At 42.2% G+C, this 19374-nt stretch overlaps 1 protein-coding gene across 3 annotated transcripts in view; it reads left to right on the top strand.

The window, feature by feature from the left end:
- The first annotated feature begins 229 nt into the window (after positions 1-229).
- AMHR2 (anti-Mullerian hormone receptor type 2) overlaps positions 230-19374 on the top strand; it is a 38606-nt gene continuing 19461 nt past the window's right edge. For 2 of the 3 annotated variants that reach the window (XR_015795683.1, XM_088138039.1), the window contains exons 1-3: positions 230-8626; positions 12985-13125; positions 17409-17492. Coding sequence is in view for 2 of the 3 variants with exons in the window: in XM_088138039.1 (XP_087994165.1) it covers positions 8383-8626; positions 12985-13125; positions 17409-17492 (469 nt within the window). In the remaining variant the exon portion in view is untranslated. The remainder of the gene's footprint in view (positions 8627-12984; positions 13126-17408; positions 17493-19374) is intronic. The other variant, XM_088138038.1, reaches the window with a different exon arrangement.

The raw sequence follows: 19374 nt of genomic DNA, 5'->3' as shown, positions 1-19374 counted from the left end.
GGATCCACTTCTTGGTTATGTTAGTGATTTGGGTTGTTGCTGCTCGGCCACTTGTGTATTTTAACTTCTGTAATGTTTATAATTGTTTTTATTTTATTTTAACTCTGTTCACCCCCAGAGTCACTTGTTGAGATGAACGGCCATATAACTTGGATAAATAAATAAATAAAAATGGACAGGAAAGGAAGGCAGGGGAGAGAGGAAGAGGCAAGGGGCGATGGGGGGTGGGAGACTGCTGACTGATTGCTGTACTGTATTCCTGAATGCTGCTGATGGCCCATTCTGTGTGATTGAGGCATTGCTTCCTGCTGACCTGGTTGAGGCAGCTTCAAGCGTAGTGTTAGGAGAGTAGTTCCCAGAGACCAAGCTGACAGTGAGAGCATACAAGGAGGCCAGAGGTCAAGGGAAAGGCACTTTTTAAAAACTTGCTTTAGTGTTCATCAGAGAAACACGCAGAAAGAAGGAGCTACTTTTGTGCCTTGGGGGGAGAAGTCCTGGGTTTGTTTTCCTCCCTGAAGAGGACAAGAATTACCCAAGCTGCAAGCATAGGCTGATCGCCCTCCTGGAAGGTATGATAAAGAGGCTAGAAACTAAACTGCCCATGTGCCAGTTTATCAAGGAGGATGAAGAAATCATGAATCCAAGACTGGAAACGCTGGTGGAGGGACAACAGTACCAAGAAACACCCTTCTGGTGTTCTGAAGGGGCTTGAAGACCTGGCCCTTCTCCCAGGCCTTTAGCGATGGTGAGCAAAGCCGCTTTGGATTGTGTGGATCTGTTTCTTTTTCCATTCTTGTCTGGTGTCTGTCAACGTTGCCGTCTATTCTTTATTTTTGATAATTTTTTTTGTATTTTGGTTTTAATGTTTTTACTTGTGAGCCGCCCAGAGTCATTGCGAGTCAGGTGGTGTACAAATTAAACAACTGACTAACTAACTAACTATTAAGAAGCCTCCAAGAAGTTAGAAGAAAAGCAGAAGGAATGGAGGAAATGGGACACAAGGCCAAAGCCTGCCAAGAAGAACTCTCAAGCTCCAAAATAGATACCTGGGTCTCCCTGGACTCCTGGATGAAGAGCAGCTGCTACAAGATTCAGAGACTGAGGAAGAGGACTCAACACACCCTGCAAAGGGAAAGATTTCTGCCCCTGCCCCCAAGAGGAGGAAGTGGCAGATGATGGTGATTGGACACTTCCTACTCTGAGGCACAGAAACAGCAATATGTTGGCCAAATAGTCTGTCAAGCGTCCTATTTTCCAGGGCACATACATACATACATACGTATATATATATAATTTTATTAAAGAAGTTTTTCCACAGAATAAAAACAATACAGATTTTAAGTTAAAGGTAAGAGAAACGGAGAAAAGTAATAGAAAACTGAAAAAAGAAATAATGAAAAAGAGATAGAAAAGAAGGGGGAAAAAGAATAATATAGAAGTGGCTTCCGATCTTAACAGCAGTTATAAGTACATTTATGTTTTACCCTCTCTAAGGTTACATCAAAATTTTCTTCTTTCCATAATCTACCCTTTCTAATCATCAAATCCATAAATCATCGGTTTATTTTTTTCTTTTTTCACCAAAAAGTCCATAAGGGATTTCCAGTCACTATAAATGTAGTAATTGATCTTTCTCTAAGCAAGCAAGTTGATTTTGCCATCTCTGTAGTTCTGCCATCTCCACCAACCATTCCTCCATCGTGAGTATTTCAGAAGCTTTCCGTTGCTGCACATATAGTTGTCTCGCAGCAGTAATCATGCATAAAAATAATCTTTCATGGCTTTTTTCTAGTTGTCTGTCCATTAATCCCAACCAAAAAAAGTTCTGGTTTCAGCTGAATCTTAGTCTTTGAAATTCTTTGTATTAGTATATGTATTTGAACCCAAAATTTTCTGGCTTTTTTACAAGTCAAACATGATAAAATGACCTTCATGTTGTCCACATTTCCAACATAAATTTATACCTTTATGCATTCTAGATTATTTTTGCTGGAGTCATATACCAACAGTTCATCACTTTGTAAAAATTCTCTTTTATGTTGTAACATAATGTGAATTTCAGTCCTTTCAACCACGTGTTCTCATACTGTTCCAACAATATGCTGTGTCCAAAATTCTTAGTCCAAAATTTTGTCATACACTCTTTCACTTGTTCATCCTTCATTTCAAATTTCAGCAAGAGTTTATACATTTTGGCAATTACATGCTCATCGTTTGTATTCAACTTCAAATTCTGTCTTTTGTTCCTCAATTCCGAATGTCCTATCAGATTTGAATTTTTCTCTTCGCTATGCATACGAAAACCATTGAAAACTAAATCCCTCTGCAGCCAGTTGTTCTCTTGATTTCATCTTATATTGGGGCACATACTCTTGATGCCCACTGACCATTATCCCTTTCTTCTGATCCATGTGGGAACATATATGAAAGGAGTATGACGTGCTGGGCAGGAGGATGAAGGAGTTGGAGGCACAGCTGGTGTTTTCTTTACTCCATAATGTCAAAGAAGCTTGGGAACAGAATAATGTTGGAAACAAACAACTGGCTGTGCAGTTGGTGCCATCAGGAATGGTTTGGATTCTTTTATAATGGGACATGCTTCTGAGATTCCTGGCAATAGATGGGAAGTGGGAAAAATGCGTTTAGAAAGCACTTTGCAAATGTGATCCAGGTGGCTTTAAATTGGATCCTGTGGGGGAAGGAGAGAGAGCCCAGGAAATGATGTCCTTGTGGATCACAAGCTAGGCAGTGTGATGCAGCTCCAAAAAATGCACAAGCAATCCTAGGCTGCATCAACAGAAACAACAGAGTCAAGAATAGTCATCGTTCTTCTCTATTCTGCATTAGTCGGACCATGCCTAGAACACTGCATCCTGTTCTGGGCACTGCATTTTAGGAAGTACATTGACAAATCAGAGGACAGCAATCTAGTTAATAAGGGGCCTGGAAAGAATAACTTATGAAGGACAGCTGGAGAGGCTGAGTATATTTAACTGGGAAGAAGTGTGAGGAGACATTATAGTGATACTCAAGTAACTAAAGGGCTATCCTGCATAAGGCAGGGCCAAGTTGTTTCTGGAGACAGGACAAGAAACAACGGGTTTAAATTACAATGAAGTGGATTTCAGTTGGACAATTTGAAAAATTACCTAACGATAGGAGCTGTTCAACCCTGGAAGAGAGTCCTGTAATGGAATATGTTTAGACAAAGAATTATTCCTATTTAATGTATTAAAAACTAGCACTTATGATAGCCTTATTATTTCTAAGACCAGAGATAGATTGGAAGTTATCTATTTTTCATATCTTTCCTTCTTTTACTTTACCTCACTTTTCCTTTTCTTTATATTTTGTATTTCAAATTTTCCTTTTCATTTCTAACTTTTAAATATTTATCTTTAAAATCTCAATAAAATATTATTTTAAAAAAAACAACCCTGGAAGAGAGTCTGCTGGGAGTTGGTGGACTCTACCTCACTGGAGGGTTTTGTTTAAACTGGATGGCCAATTGTCACATGCATGGAGTGGATTTCTGCACTGTGCAGGGTGTTCAGTGGAACTGGATGAATCCAAGGTCCCTTCCAACCTTTTTTGATTATGTGACTGTATTTTTATGGACAAACAGCAGTTTCAGAGGGAAGCCCCAATAATCTCTGGTCCCAGATTCTCAACTTACCGGTTTAAAAAATCTGGTTCTCTCAGATTCTCAGTAAGTCCTCAAAGACTTGGACCTTGAGTCCTTTATACTCTAGGCAATTTAAACAAAAACTCATTTAATACTTAATTTTTCTGTGAGTAATGTGCTCATTTCATTATAGAATGCCCCTGGGTTGTTCTGTAGTAGAAGAACATCTTGATGTCCTGTATACCTGCCTTCTGTCAGTAGCTGTAAAATTCAGAAAGGGCAGATTTCACTGAGTCATTGGAGAATTAATTATACCCCCTTGTTCTTCCAGTTCTGGGACTCCTAGACAGTTTCAAACAGTGTCTTTGGATTTTGAGATACTCCGCCTTGACTTGTGATTCTTGAATTAGTATAAGGAGTTGTTTAGTTCTGAATCCATGCACCACTCTAAATTCTAAAAGCTTTATTTGCTTCTTGTTAAATGCCTGTCAATTGTGATGTTATTGACAGTTACATGTCAGTTGGCTTAAGTGCTATGTAAACATTGCTTTAAAAATTTTCGCCCACTGTTTTATATTTTTCCAAGGGCCTTTCTTTGGTTTGATTTTAGGGGCAAATTACTGTTCAGTATTGTTTTTACAGGTAGGGTAGAGCTTAATTTGCATGGAGTGCTGAATGTTCTTTTGGATCAAAGTAAGGTGAAAAACTTACCTATATTGTTCAATGCTTCTTTTAATTTTCCCCTTGGGAAATACCACAAAATTGTATATAACCAAAAAGAAAATTAATTGGTTTGAGGGTGCTTTTTGTTCAGTGAACTAAGAGACAAAGAAGACATCTTCAGTGCTTGCTAGACACACCATGCCTGACAGCATATAAATACATAATACATGTGTTTCTTTTTTCCAACACACGTAGACATTTCTGTTCCTTTTGTGGGAACAAAAGCATATTCTATATTTTAACATGTTCAAATGTTCCGCCCCAACTGTGTTGAAGTCTGCAGCCTGCCAATCTGGATCTATAATTCTGCTTATTAAACAACATAATCATAATATACTGTTGCTCCAACCCTGCCCCTCCCAGCAAACTCCATTTTAGTTGGCAACAGATCTCCAGGATCATATGAACAGATCACTTTTATTGTAGTTATCCGGAGATAGTCTGGGTTATTTTACATGGAAGTAAGGGCTCTCTTACTACACCGTAACATCTGTACTTCTCTATTTCCCTGGCTTGGTGATGGGATAATTCGCATGTGATAAAACTGATAAAAACAAATCCAATCCAATTTGATTTTTTTTTTAATATGATGATTAAAAGCAAGTTATGACCACGCTTCAGGTAAGACTTCCAGTTCAATACTGTAATGAATCTGATCACAGCGTCCTACTCAAACGTGGCTGTTTTTACACTGCAATTAACTCAAGAGGGCAGCATTGCTACGTTGCTGTAGAAAAGCATTTGGTTATTGTATTACTGTACCACTTTTTTTTCCCAACGAGCTGTCCTTTCTCATCTATGAATAGCTTTGGAAACCTAGAATAAAAACTAGGACAGAAAAGTATATACAGTGAGGACCAGTATTTTAAACATCTGTAGAAAAATATCAGTTGTAGATATTTGGAGAAGGTTTGATAAAGCCCTTGGCAGAAGTGTTAATTTCAACTCAAAGCAAAGGGCGAAATCTGTTTGAGGCTTTTCTGGGTAAACCTGTAACTGCTTGTAGCTTGGGTACTGCAACTAAAACAATAGATTCTATAGTCTAGACTATATTCTTGGATAGAAGAAATTAAGCTTGAGATCATTGGTCAGTTTCCAAAGGGTTTTTGTCTGCTGCTTGCTGGGATTCATTGACAGTCTTTTGGGGTTGATCCACCGACAAGATGCTAATGCCCTTGAGCATAATCAAGGTCATTTAACAGCTAATTACAGTGGGATACCTGTGGCCTTCTAGATTAATTATCAATACCAGCAGCTCCGGCCAGGTGGGCAATGATAACATCCGGAGACCAGTTTCGCTCCCCCGAGCTGACATAACTGCAATTTTGAGATGTTTCTTTGTAATTTTACACCACTTCCTGGGACCTTGGGAATTCTAGTGAAAAGAGAAAAGGAGCCTGCTCTTGATAGACACCCATGTCCATATTTGAGGTATGTTTATTGTTCCTGAACACGTGCAGATATGGGCAAACATGGGAAGGGCCGGCGCTGAGAACTGAAAAGGGAGGAGTATGCTTTGACTACAGCAAGGTTGTTTTATCATCCTGAATATGATAAACCATGGAGATGGCCAGCCACAGTAACGTGAAGTGGAGCTGGTAAATCAATACATTCTGCGGAAGTGTTTACACAACCAGCCAATGCTGCTTCAGCTCCATTTATGCTCTTGTGTGAGTTTGTATTTTAAGCAGCCCAAAAGGAAACATGAGGAACATTACAGAAACCATTGCGTAATATTGGAGGGGAAAAGGGCATTCAAGGCAGCTGAGACAAACAAACTCTAAGGCATAGCTTTGGATAAAACCACTCAGAGGCCAATTCCCAGATTATGACATAGATCAGCCTTCTTTGTGGGTACTTTTACTCTTCAGACATCTTGGACTTTAACTCCCTAGCCACCATGGCTTAAATGTAGGCTTAGGAGCAGCCTTGATGCCTAGCCAAACAGCCAACTAGCTGGGAAATTGGGGAGTTGTATTCCAGACCCCTTGGAGAGAAACAGGCTTGGGGAATACAGCTGGGTTCTTATGGGAAATCCTCACACGAATAATGTTGTTTCGTGCCATCATAGCAATTCTGATAAACTTCAGACAAAATTCTAAATATCTTGGGAATTTCAGTGGAAAAGCATCTGATACATTTTACGAATGTCTGTCCCTACCCTTTCACTTGTATTTGTTTCTTAAAAGTTGCCACAGGACATATTCCAATGCCAGAAAAGCAGCTTATTTATTTATTTATGAACGGTATAAAAATAGTTTCTCTTTTTACACCAGTGTCCGTTCTGTCTGTTGCATCACAGCAGTGCATGGTTCGAGGCTAGTGCTTGCAACCAGACACCCACTGAAATTGTAATCTCTTTAGTAACCTGTCCGTTACAAGATGTTTGTCTTCACATTGTAGCTGTACTCACGTACACAGCCAGTCACGTGTAGCAGCTGACCATGGAAATAGATTTTTCTCCACATCACCTGAAACTTTGCTCTGACTCTAATGGGTAAGTGATACAGGAACATTCATCTCTCTCTACAGTAGTTAAATACTGAAACTGGCTTTTCACAGTAATAAAATAGTCAATATATTCTCTGTCCATTTGTGTGGTGTACCTATTTTTTTCCCTATCTGCCCTTTGGAGAGAGTTTTATACATACACAGAGGGATTCCTGTTTTATATATATAGCAAATGAGCTGAAGCTTGTGAGAAAGTAATTGGATTAGGGCCACAATTGGCCTTGTGCCTCAGTTCCCCAGATCAGCCTCCTCCAACCTGGTATCCTCCAGATAGGCTGCAACTACATCTTCCAAATTCTACAATGGTAGAGAATTCTGGGAGTTGTAGTGCCAGCATTTGTGGCAGACGCTAGGATATCTAGCCTCCAGGTAAACACTACCCTAGCCTACACTTCTTCCCTTAGCAGGTGATACAGTATTCAACTTGGAGTTGAAAAACCTAAATTCCCTTCCCAAGTAACCTGTGTTACCTGTGAAAGCATGCGTATATGCAGCTGGGCTGAGTTGGCCTATAGGCCAAATAGCTCAGAATGGTCTGCTATGACTGATACCAGGTCTCAAAATTTTCAGGTAGGCTCCTTCCTTGCCTTGCTTACTGAAATTCCTAGAACTGAAAATATAGGAAGGTGACCCCAGTGTCCTCTGCACAAGGTCCTCTGGGTCCTTTCTTTCCCAGATTTAGAAAATAGAATAGAAAAAAATGTGAGAAAGAATGGGATGGAAATGTGCAATATTATTGTAGTGCTGAAGCATGCCTGTGGCTGGAACGCTATTTAACAAGGTGGGAGGGGGACACATCTGCAACCCTAACCAGTGTTTCAGGCCAGCTAGGTTCTTTCTCAGGGTCATCCATATTTCTAGCTAATTAGATGGTTCTACAAATCTAAACAATTACATATACTAGGCATGGATAACCAAGATACACTGTATGGGAGGTTGATTGTTCCATACTGATAATACTTCTATGGTTTTTATGATACTCCTTCCCCTCCAAATACTAGTCTTATAAACATGCAATGTGTAACATATGGGTTAATATTAAACATATCTAAGTGGGCTTTAAAGTTTGCTGATAACCACTTCCAAACATTATACTGCCTGCCTGCCTGCCTCCCTCCCACCAGCATCATTCACATGTGTATCTAAACCTGAAATGATGCCCTTGGCCTATATAGTTGATATCCTGGCCTAGGGCATCTCAAATTCCCTCCTTGAGTTTGCAGGGGAGTTGTTTTTCTAAGATGAATGCAGCTGTCTTGTGGGAGGTGATTTTTTCTTTCTTTCTTTCTATGGTGTCTCAGAAACATAGGAATAAAGACAGATCTAGTAGAGGTTCATCTTGTCCTTCCTTGACTACATTCATTGCCTCCCTCCCCTGCTCGCTTGCGGTCACTAGCTGACAGGAGTCAGCCCCATCCTACACACTGGAGCCTGCCAAGTCCTTCCCACCTGGGCCTGGAGGAGAGACACCAAGGCGGGCAAGCTGGGTTCACATACCCAGACCAGGTGCTGCTGGAAAGTAGATGGGGTCCAACAGCTTTCTCCTTTGGCTTTTTATGCTGGGGCAGCAAAATCGGTATATGGATGCACTGAGTAAAAACCGTAGCTGTGTCTCCTATGGATCCAATGCTCTGACTGAGGGACTGGAGCACCTCCGAGGCTTAATCTTGGAAGATGGTCGTAATGGCACAATCCAGTGCCCTCACAATCAGTGCTGTTTTGGCATCTGGAACCTGAACCAAGGACAACTTCAAGCCAAGGTGCAAGGTGAGGACCAAATGGCAGATGCAACTAGGGAGTCTTCCCTGGGGAGTGAGGGTGAAACAGAAGCAGAATATCAGCAAGTACTTTGTAAGTTTTCTGATTCTGGCTAATAAAGGTTGGTGAGATTTTTTAATGTAGGAATACATGACTCAGGGATATAATTCTGTCATGTGCTGCTGTGTAGGGATTCAAAAGTATGGATTTCAGGATCTTGTACTTTTTGCCATAAAACAGATCATAAAGTACATGCTATGTTCTTCAAGTGGAGTTCTCCACCCCAAAATATTACTAACCAACAATACTAGCAAATATTGGAAATGGAGATGGAGCATAGAAGGAAAAACTGGAGATGCAACTACTATTTCTGTGGTTCTTTGACTGACATGCATCAAATTAAAAGGCACTATATGAGTGGGGGTGGATTCTAAGGATTGATCTGAACATGCATTTTGATCAACTGATGTCTCATCTCTGGATGATTCTCAGCTGAATGGCCGAACTATACCTCTTGCTCCTATTGGGTAGGAAGTAAGGAGATAGGAAACTTTGGGCTGCCTCACCCAAATGTATATTCTTCCCTTGATATTTGTAGTCATCAAGAAATTGCTTACCTTTGCAAATATTTTTTTTCTTCCTGGAGTTTTTCCCACAGGTGCAGGGTCCACTTTTTTTTTTCCAGATCAATTGAATGTTGATCCATTGCAAATGCATGCCAAAAACAAATGGAACCTTTTCCATTGGTTGGTTTATCCTTCTGCTTGCTTGAACTCACCCTCCCTAAACCTAAGAGATACATTGGGTTATAAATACACCTTGTATTTCCTAGGTGGCCACTTTTTTATTATCTTGCATCTCAGATACTGAAGTTTCTCACCAAGCAGTACACAAATCATAGTATGTAATGTTAGATATGGTGGGATTATTTGGAGAGTTTATTTGTTGCATTGCTATTCAACCTTAAAGGAACTCAGTTTGGCAGAAGGTCTTCTGAGTACTTCATTTTCTCCTCCTAACAACCCTTGAGGTAGGTTAAGAAGATAGGCTAAGAAATATTGACTGGTTGGCTGAAGTTCACTCAGTTAGTTTCATAGCTGAGTGAGGATTTGAATCTGCTTCTCTTGAGTTTCTGTTGATTTGATCTGGTCTCACCCAACCCTGTAACACTCTGAAGGAGAGAAAGACAGATCAGGAAATAGAGGGGGTGTTTGCATCTCTAGAAATGTGTTCCCCAATAAACATGTTGGACTATAATTCTCAGCCAAAGACGACTGTGGATTTTGGAAATTATAGACCAAAATACCTGCAAAGCAGCAGACTGAAGAAGGTTGTTCTCGCCTTAGATCCAGGCTTTAAAGGAGGATCTTTAAAAAACAAAACAAAATCTCCAATCTTAAATCCCCAAGATCCAGTACTTAGGACTGAGTGTTTGACTAGTATCTCAGTGAGCAAATATGCACTGAGATAAACAATGGGATAAACATATTATAACAGATAAACACATTAAACAGTGAGTATGTGCATATGCTCTGTTCAGGACTCTCTTACAATAGCTAGGGCAAAACTCTCAGCCTTTTCACCCAAATATTCGTTCCTGATTTTTCCCCTCCCCTTAACCCTTCCCCCCCCCCCCCCCGCCAAGAAGTTCTCTTCATTTCAGCAACCAGGGAAAGATTTTGAGTTAAACTGAAAACCAAACCGCTTGCACATCTCCTGCAAGTCATCGAGATCTCTGCGCAGTACATTCCAGTCTATTTTTGGCCCCAACCCTGCCTGAGAAAAGGCTGCAAATGGGCTCTTCTTACAGAGATAGCCACTGCTTCCTCTGTTCTCCATGCTGAAGCCCTCCCGGGAGCTGCAGTTACCATGGAGAGCAGCAAGGAAGATAAGGCCAGAGTGCACACTATGCAAGTGTGTAGCAAAAACACCAGCTCCTGCCTTCTTTGTCTAGCAGCCCCACTTACCCTGGGCTACCAGAGGCTCAAGGGGGAGAGCCCAGCATTTGCTGACCTTCCCATTTCAAGACCCACACTCTACTTTCCACCATAGGATTCCTTTCACCAATTAGGCTAGGATTCCCCCAAGGATCTCTAAGTCTGACTCCACACAATGCCATTGCCTTGAGAGAAGCAGAGGGCTTAAGGAGAGCATCTGGCTTGGAAGCAGGGATACTGACCGAGGTCAAGGTCATGTGAAGAGGAATGGGAGAGCAAGGCATCTTCGGCTGGAAAACGTCTGTCGATGTTCCACTGAGTGATTCTTCTTGGTATGAGGCTTCTCCCAGAGCATTGTTTTGGGGCAAACCGCCAACGTCTGATAGAAATCTCTCTCGTACAAACATATAGTGTGGTCTCCAAGCACAGAGGAAGAATCAGGCACTAGCACACGGGCTCTGGGTCAATAAGCAAAATCTATTATTTTGTGGCCTGGAGTGTTGGGACTATAACTCCCATCATTGCCAGCCAGATCAGTCTCAGTTGGGATGACTAATATCACGATCCAATGCATATGGATATGACCGCATGGTGGAAGGCTGATCTTTTGATTTATTTATTAGATTTATATCCTGGCTTTCATTCAGGAGCTCAAGGTGGCGTACGCCGTGCTCCCACCTTCTATTTTTTCTACATATTTGGGAAGGATCCCAGATTCCAAGAGGATGACTTTGGGGGAGGGGGGAGGAATGAATTGTGGAAACCAGATCTTAAACTTTACCATTTGCAGCTGATTCTTGGTTCAACCCAGACAGCTAAGCTCAAATTCTGGCAGAGCCATGAACTCCCCGAAGTGGCCTTGAGTATATTTCTTTCTCTCTCTCTCTCTCTCTTTCAGCCTCAGTATTCTGCCTGTTGAATGAAAATACAGTAATGCATCAACTACAACATAGTTGTAGTAAGAAATACAGTCCAATCCTATCCATTTTTTAATGGGATGTGGCATGGGGTCTGAGGGATTTGTTTTAATGTGAGGCTGGGCCACCAGCATCCTGCATCTATGGTATTTCCCCCCTCCCATGGGACTGTGGCATTAATGTGGCTTTTTCCATACTTCTGACAGTGGAATAAGCTAAGGGACACTTCCAGACGTGGAGAGGGGAGGTACAGTCATAAGAGGATTGTGCATTGTTCAATTTTATCCTCCTTAACGGAAAGGATAAATGTGCAAGAAGCAGTGGGAAAACACAGGAAAGTAACAAAGTAGCAGATGAAGCTGCTGTCTGGGCCTCTCTGCCATAAACTTCCATGAATGAGGTACAGCAATTGTACATCTCATACTTTCACAGGAAGCTCCCAAAGATTCTGAATTTTTTGTTGGGGGGGGGGGGCATATTGAACTAGGAATTATATTTTTAAGGTAGATTTGTAGCCTATTGTGTTCCAGAAACTCAAAAGTGGGAATGATAATATGACTGTCTATAACTTTGCATAATCTTGGCTGGCAGTTTCCTAATTATAACATTAGGGATATGGTATGTAATTTATTAGATTGTTATTTTATTATTTTGCTGTTTATGTATACTTCTTATTGCTGCTTTGGAGATCTGTAATCCACTCAAGAGTCAGGCATGATTGCAGTGGCATTTGAGGCCAGTAAAATGTATGTGTATTTGTGCCTTTGAGTCATGGTTGACTCCTGGCAACTGCCTGGATCAGTCCCTGCAGTTTTCTCGGCAAGGTTTTTCAGAAGTGGCTTGCCCTTGCCTGCTTCCTGGGGCTGAGAGAGAGGGACTGGCCCAAGGTCCTCCAGCTGGCTTTGTGCTTAAGGCAGGGCTAGAACTCACGGTCTCCCAGTTTCTAGCCTGGTGCCTTCACCATGACACCAAACTGGCTCTCCAAAATATATGTAGGTATGTATGTTTTTGCAATAAAAGGATGGGCCACAGCCAATCCTCTTTGCCCCAGTCCCCTTCCTAAACAAATATGTTCCTGTGTGCATATTTCATGCAAGGCTTAAGATTTGGACAGTCCTCTGATCTTGAGGTCCTGAGAGTGCCTGTGACAAATTAAAAGTATCTTTAACTTCTCATGAAAAATACTGTAATGTTACAAACACAGTGCTTCCTGCAACTACAGTGAAGAATGAAATAAAAGGTGGCAATGAATAAAGAAGGGTTATGAATTATTAAATAATAACATTTGGGGAGGACATGAGGGTATTGTTACTCTCTACCAACATGTTTCAACAATCAGAAGGCTGAATAAATTAAGAAATTGGGATTCAGGAAAAAAACACATCAAATCCCATGCATTCTTTTCCTTACTAGGGCAAGTTTTTAGTCCTTGTAGAGAAGTTCTCATGAACGTTGTCCTCCTGAATTCCGTCCTCTCCTCACTTCCTTCTCCACCCCACCCCACCCCACCCAGGTTGCTGGATTAGTGAAAAGGAAGCCTGTGATTCTTCAGCTTGTGAGTTTCGCTCTTCCACGGCCATCACCTTGTCCTGTAGGTGCCGCTCTGACCTGTGTAACGCTAACATCAGCTATGCTGAGCCTGGGAAGCGACAGGGTAAGAAGTTGGGGGTCGGGGTCAGCAAGGAAATGCTGAGTGGGATGGGGCAGGGGAAGGGTGGCGGAGGATTTATGGGTTGCAAGCAGAAGACACAGCAAAACAATTAAGGTGACAGGGAAACCAAGGATCTAAGAATCCTCATGTCCCCCCCTGCCCCCGCTCCAGCAGTATGCAGACGCTCTTTCACATTTCTTTCTTCTTTGTGTTTTCATCTATGCCTCCCCTCCTTGCCCTGCAAATCAGGAGAGTCCTTGATTTTGCCTTCCTGTAATCTCACCAAGAGGTGCAGAGCTGGGTGTCAGTGGACAGGTGGGTGGGGAGAGTCTTCTTGGAGAAGCGCGCTTACTCCGGAGAGACCTTGAGGATGCACAGAAAGCCTACGCCAGATCTCTGAGTCAGGCTGATAACTGCCCACTGATAGAGGAGACGCTGCTTGCTCACATGAGAGGTTTCAGGTCCATGGGATTATTATTGCTCCCATGCCAAACCATAAAATGTCCCCTTCAAGAAATGGGCTAAGCCCACTGGAGACCTATATGTTAGCTGGCAGGGAAGAGAGAGTAGCGTGGATTTGATTTCTTGCTTTCCCAGATCCCATACAATGGGATCTGCTGGTAGGCAGGATAGGAGCAAACATTCTCATTTTGAGTCCTGCAGCCATAAATTACAACAGGCCACTTCACACATGCATTAATTAGATGCAGATGATCTGTAATTCCTGAACCTACAGCTAAAAATGTAAAGTGTGAAAAATGACAGTGAGTTTTGATTTTTAACAGTGCAACAGTTTGAGGGCTGTCTTAAGTTTAAAAAGGAGGATACAAATATTTTAACTAAATTAGTTTAAAAGCATGTGGACATACTGGCCAGGAGGTTATGGTCTAGTGGGTGTTCACATTTTCCCTACATATAAAATGCAAGGTCCAACTAAGATTTTAAAATTGAATTTAAACTTTTCTGAGCGCCAGTTTGGTCTAGTGGTGAAGGCACCAGGCTAGAAACCAGAAGAGGGCGAGTTCTAGTCCCACCTTAGGCATGAAAGCCAGCTGGGTGACTTTGGGCCAGTCACTCCCTCTCAGCCCAACCCACCTCACAGGGTTGTTGTTCTGAGGAAAATAGGAGGCAGAAGGAGTATTAGGTATGTTCACCACCTTGAGTTATAAAAATAACAAAGACAGGATAAAAAAGAATCTTTAAAAAAAAGCAGCTGAGGCAGAAAAGTCCCCTTCCTCTCTTCTGGCAACAAATACAATTTTATACACCTGAACTTGATCATTAGAGGCAGGCACTTCTCTCTGCTTCATATCAGATTTCTTATGGGACCCTTGGATTCAATCCTTGGTTTGTTCCTTCTCTAGATTATTCCCTCAGGAATATTCAAATTTAGGGTGCTTTTCAGATGAAGCTTTTGCCCAACTAGAATTTTTCAAAGGCTCTAAATAATAAATAAGGCCTCCATAGAGGCCTCCCGTCTTCAGCCTCAGATTTTTCATTTTCTTGGACTCTCTTTTCCCTTTTTTAGAAATGTTTTTAAATTGATGTTTTATGTATTTATATATATTTATGTTTTTAATGTTCGGTGTGAGTCGCCCAGAGTTCCCCCACTGGGGGGGATGGGCGGGTGAGAAATTTAATAAATAATAATAATAATAACTTTATTAATTACTAATAAATAATAACCTTATTAATAATAACCTTGACATGCTTTCCCACCACTTGTTTTCTATTTTCCTTCTTCCTTAAATCTATTCAGGAGTGGAAAGAAAAACAGAAGTGGTTTCTTTTGATAATTGTCTATCTGGAAGCACCCTTAATTTGAGCAGGTCTCCCTTAAAAAACATCAGTTTGATTCAAGTCTGCTTAAACCCACCTTCCTCACCTGGCTCCATCTTGGATATCAAGAGACAATTCTCAGAAATCCCAGCTGGAGATGGTGGACTTGTAATTCTGATATCTTTGAGGAGAACCAGACCAGAGAAATGGCATATTACACGGCAGGCTGTTGGTCTCCCAGGACATCTTCCTTCTCTCCTACCCTTAGGAGCAGCAGCAGATCAAAAGGAGAAAAACAAGGGGAAATAAGGGGCTTCTTGAGGGCAGGGTGTCTTTGTGGTCTTGAAGTTGCCAACTGACAAAGGGAAAAGGGCCTGTACTTGTTTCTTTTTAACTGCAGCTTGACTTGATGCCTTCCGGCCTAGCTATTCAATAAATAGTAAATAATACTATTTACATAAAGAAGCAGAAAGATCTGAGTAATGCATTTATTTGTCTGTTATATAGTAGATATAACTACTCTTCCTGCCACTCTTCCTCCAAAGGATGCTAGAAGTAATGATTCCACACATCCCACTCAATCCACTGTCTTTCCTTCTAGTGGAGTGTTTCTCAACCTTGGCAATTTTAAGATGTGTGGACTTCAATTCCCAGAATTCCCCAGCCAGCTGGCTGGGGAATTCTGGGAGTTGAAGTCCACACATCTTAAAGTTGCCAAGGTTGAGAAACACTATCTAGTGTTTCTAACAGATGGCCATTAGTCCCAGGCATCCAGAGAGCTTTGTGGCTGAGGAGGCCTGTAGCTCATTCTCCCTGGTCCTTCAATAGTCTAGCTTTGCTAAAAGTAATTAGGTTGGTAGAACAATAAAACATGGAAGGAAATGGTCACTTTTCCATTGTGAAGCTAGAAGGTTTGGATACTCTTTTCCTCCTTGAAGGATACCCAGGGAATGACCCTCTTGAGATAGAGAAGACATACAAATAAACTTTTCATTTGCAAAACTGAAGACATCTGGACAAAGAATAGGCCACGTAGACTTCTTATTTATAGGATGCCCTACAAATTTTGCACTGTAGTATACACAAAAGATTGCCCTAAATTTAGGTGCAGTGAGGCAAGAAAGACTAGAAGGAGGGACAAGGGATTAATATGAATGGGAGCAAATTCATTCATAGATATTTATGCAGCTTTCTCCAACTTGCTGCTCTCTGTTGGTCATGCTGGCTGGGAATTTTGGAAGCTGTAGTCCCAACACCTCTAGAGGGCATCAGATTGGAGAATGCTATGCTTAAGCTTTCTACTAGGGATGAAGTTGAAGGGATTACGTTTCAGAGAAGAGATTGGGAAGTCTGCATATTAAAAGGATTATTATCATGACTTGGCAACCTAAGAATTCTATTCTGTAACTTCTCAAAGCAAACTTATCAGAGATTCTATGACATCTCCCCCCCCCACCTCCTTTCTTTCTGTCCTCTCTTGTGAATGAAAGAACCTCCTTATATTTGCTGTAATGTTTCTTGCAGCTTTTATTTGACACAGAATCCGATCCAGTTGGAGATAGAGGGAGGCTAGCATCAGATGAAAGGGAAGGTGGGGAGTAGCCCCCCCAACCTCTTGAGGAACATTTTCACTCCTCTTCTCTTGTCCCCCCAATCTCCATCAGTCCTGTGCTGTGAAGCTGCTTGTCCTCTGCTGATACCCATCTCCAACCATCCATGTCATCTCTCATCCTGACATTTAAACTAGCCCTGGCTTCCAAAATTATTAAGTAGAAGAACAGTGACTAAAACAGGGTTCCAGCCTGGACTTTCCCCTTCTTCCAGCTTTACATCAAAGCCCGCAAGAGAAGGAACATTAATTCCTCATTTCAGCTCTGAGCATCTTAAGAGTCTGTCTGGTCACTAGCTGTTACTTTCTTTGTGGCTTCCTTTCTTTCAGGAAAAGAAAGAGAACTAGTTTCTGTTCTGTAATCAAAAGTCCCTATACTCTCCATTTCCCCTTTTACAAAAGCTATACTCCCCATTCTGCTGTTTTATCATCTCTCAAATGCTTACACACACACACACACACACACACACACACACACCCTCCTGAGTGTTGTAATGCCATATTGTGGCCTTCAAACATTCAAAACCTATGGGAGGACATAGGAATGTTGGCTGCAGAGATGAGAAGGAATGGGCTGGTTCTTGTAGGGAGGGAAATGTCCTTTCCCCTGTTTTAATTTTAATTAAAACTTCAGAGGAAAGGCCTATGAGAGGATGGCAGGAAGCTGATGCCAAGGATGGGCAGAGAGGTTGGAGATGGACATGCAGAGGCCCATAGGCACCTGGAGATGTGGAGGAGTGCCCAAGACTTTGAGCCAAGATGCTTAGCAATATATATAGCTATTTCATGGGAAACAGGTTACAAGAGATTGCTCTCCTCCTCTGAAACTTGAAATGCGCTCTACCCTTTTCTCCCATCATAATATGAATGCTGTGATCTCCTTGTTTTATCTCTGCAGCTGAGTCCTTGCCTAGTCCCAGCAGGATCATCTGGATCACTGTAACCTGCCTACTGATCCTTTTATGTTGTCTGGCCTTTCTAGGTATGGCAATTTCAAGAAAAGTATTTAAAATAAGGGTTGGCTGCACAAAAACCCTGAGTTTGAGAGTGGGAAAGTGAAGACCCCCCCCCCACACACACACACACTGTCTGAGACACCTCTGGTGAGAAAGTAGCAACACATTTAGATTATGTACTTCCATTACATGGAAAAGACATAAACACTGAGCAGACCATAGGGTGAAATTTGGGGGCACACTAGAAAGACCAAAGTTGAACCAAGGACCCACTACCGATTCCCATAATCTTCTGCCCCTCTCCTCTCCTCCTGGCTACTGGTCATTGCTTTTACAAGATTCAGGCAGGAAATTCCACCAGCCTTGCCCTTGCTTTTCTGGTACTGATGGGTGGTGGATCTAACGGAAAGGGGCAGGTAAACGAGCAAGGTGGCAATGCTAAGAAACACGGGGAGTCTTGCTCACAGATCCACCAGAATGTGGTGCCCAAACTGCAAAGATATGTTTTTGGACTGTCATATACTAGAACCTCATAATTACAACTAGGACCTATTATATTATTATGAATACACACATCATTGTTTGCAAGAAGGGAATGCACTTTTTAAAACACAAACCTGGGACCATATTGGAGCCACAGTTTTGTGCATATTGCAGAATGCTGGGCTCATAGAATCTGATGTTGGTGCAGAAGTAAATTATCAAGTAAAAGATAAATTACCAAGTAAAAGACTTGAAATACACACACACACACACACACACACACACACACTTTGACAAAGCCACTGTCCTGGATGAAACCCAGAGCATCCAGGAGTACATCAGTAAGGTGGCACCCAAAGATGAGCTGCTGAGAGAATACCTGAGGCAGCAGCAGACATGGGAGGAAGTTCAAGCAGAGGAAGTGCCATGGCAAGACAAGCCCCTGCATGGGATGTACCCTCGACAGATAGCTGAGGTGGATGACATTGGGAAATCCTATCAGTGGCTGGAAAGGGCTGGACTAAAAGACAGCACTGAGGCACTGACCATAGCAGCACGAGAGCAGGCACTAAGTAGCAGATCCACAGAAGCAGGGGTCTGTCACACTAGACAGGGCCCAAGGTGCAGACTGTGCAAAGAGGCCTCAGAGACACTCCAACACATAGTGGCAGGGTGTAAGATGCAGGCAGGAACAGCATATACTGAACGGCACAACCAAGTAGCTGGCATTGTGTACTGAACATCTGCACAGTGTATGGGCTAGACCCCCCCAAGTCCAGATGGGAGATTCCACAGAAGGTTGTGGAGAATAACAGGGCTAAGATCCTGTGGGACTTCCAGATCCAGACGGACAGGCAGGTACTGGCCAATCAACCAGACATTGTGGTGGTAGACAAGGACCAGAAGACAACGGTAGTGATAGATGTAGCAGTGCCAAGTGACAGCAACATCAGGAAGAAGGAGCATGAGAAGCTGCAGAAGTACCAGGGCCTGAAGGAGGAAATAGAGAGGATGTGGAAAGTAAAGGCCAAAGCAGTCCCAGTGGTGTAGGCGCACTCAGGGCTGTGACTCCTAAGCTGAGAGAGTGGCTCCAACAGATCCCAGGAACAGCATCAGAGCTCTCTGTCCAGAAGAGTGCAGTGCTAGGAACAGCTAAGATACCACACAGAACCCTCAAACTCCCAGGCCTCTGGTAGAAGACCCAAGATTGAGGAAGACATTCTACCAGACGGGTGAGAGGGGAGAGAGATAGATAGATAGATAGATAGATAGATAGATAGATAGATAGATAGATAGATAGATAGATAGATAGATAGATATGAGAGAAATGCAGTATGTACACATTTGGAGGATGGGCTGGGGAATTGCATTCTATGGAAGATTGTAGTTCAGTTGTGGAGCTCCCGTTGGGCATGCAGAAGGTTC

The sequence above is a fragment of the Python bivittatus genome, unplaced genomic scaffold, assembly GCF_059951505.1.
Source record: "Python bivittatus isolate LINGU-HERP-01145 unplaced genomic scaffold, Pbiv_v1 ctg000220_np1212, whole genome shotgun sequence".
NCBI classification, from domain to species: domain Eukaryota; kingdom Metazoa; phylum Chordata; class Lepidosauria; order Squamata; family Pythonidae; genus Python; species Python bivittatus.
This window is presented reverse-complemented; position numbering and strand designations above follow the sequence as displayed.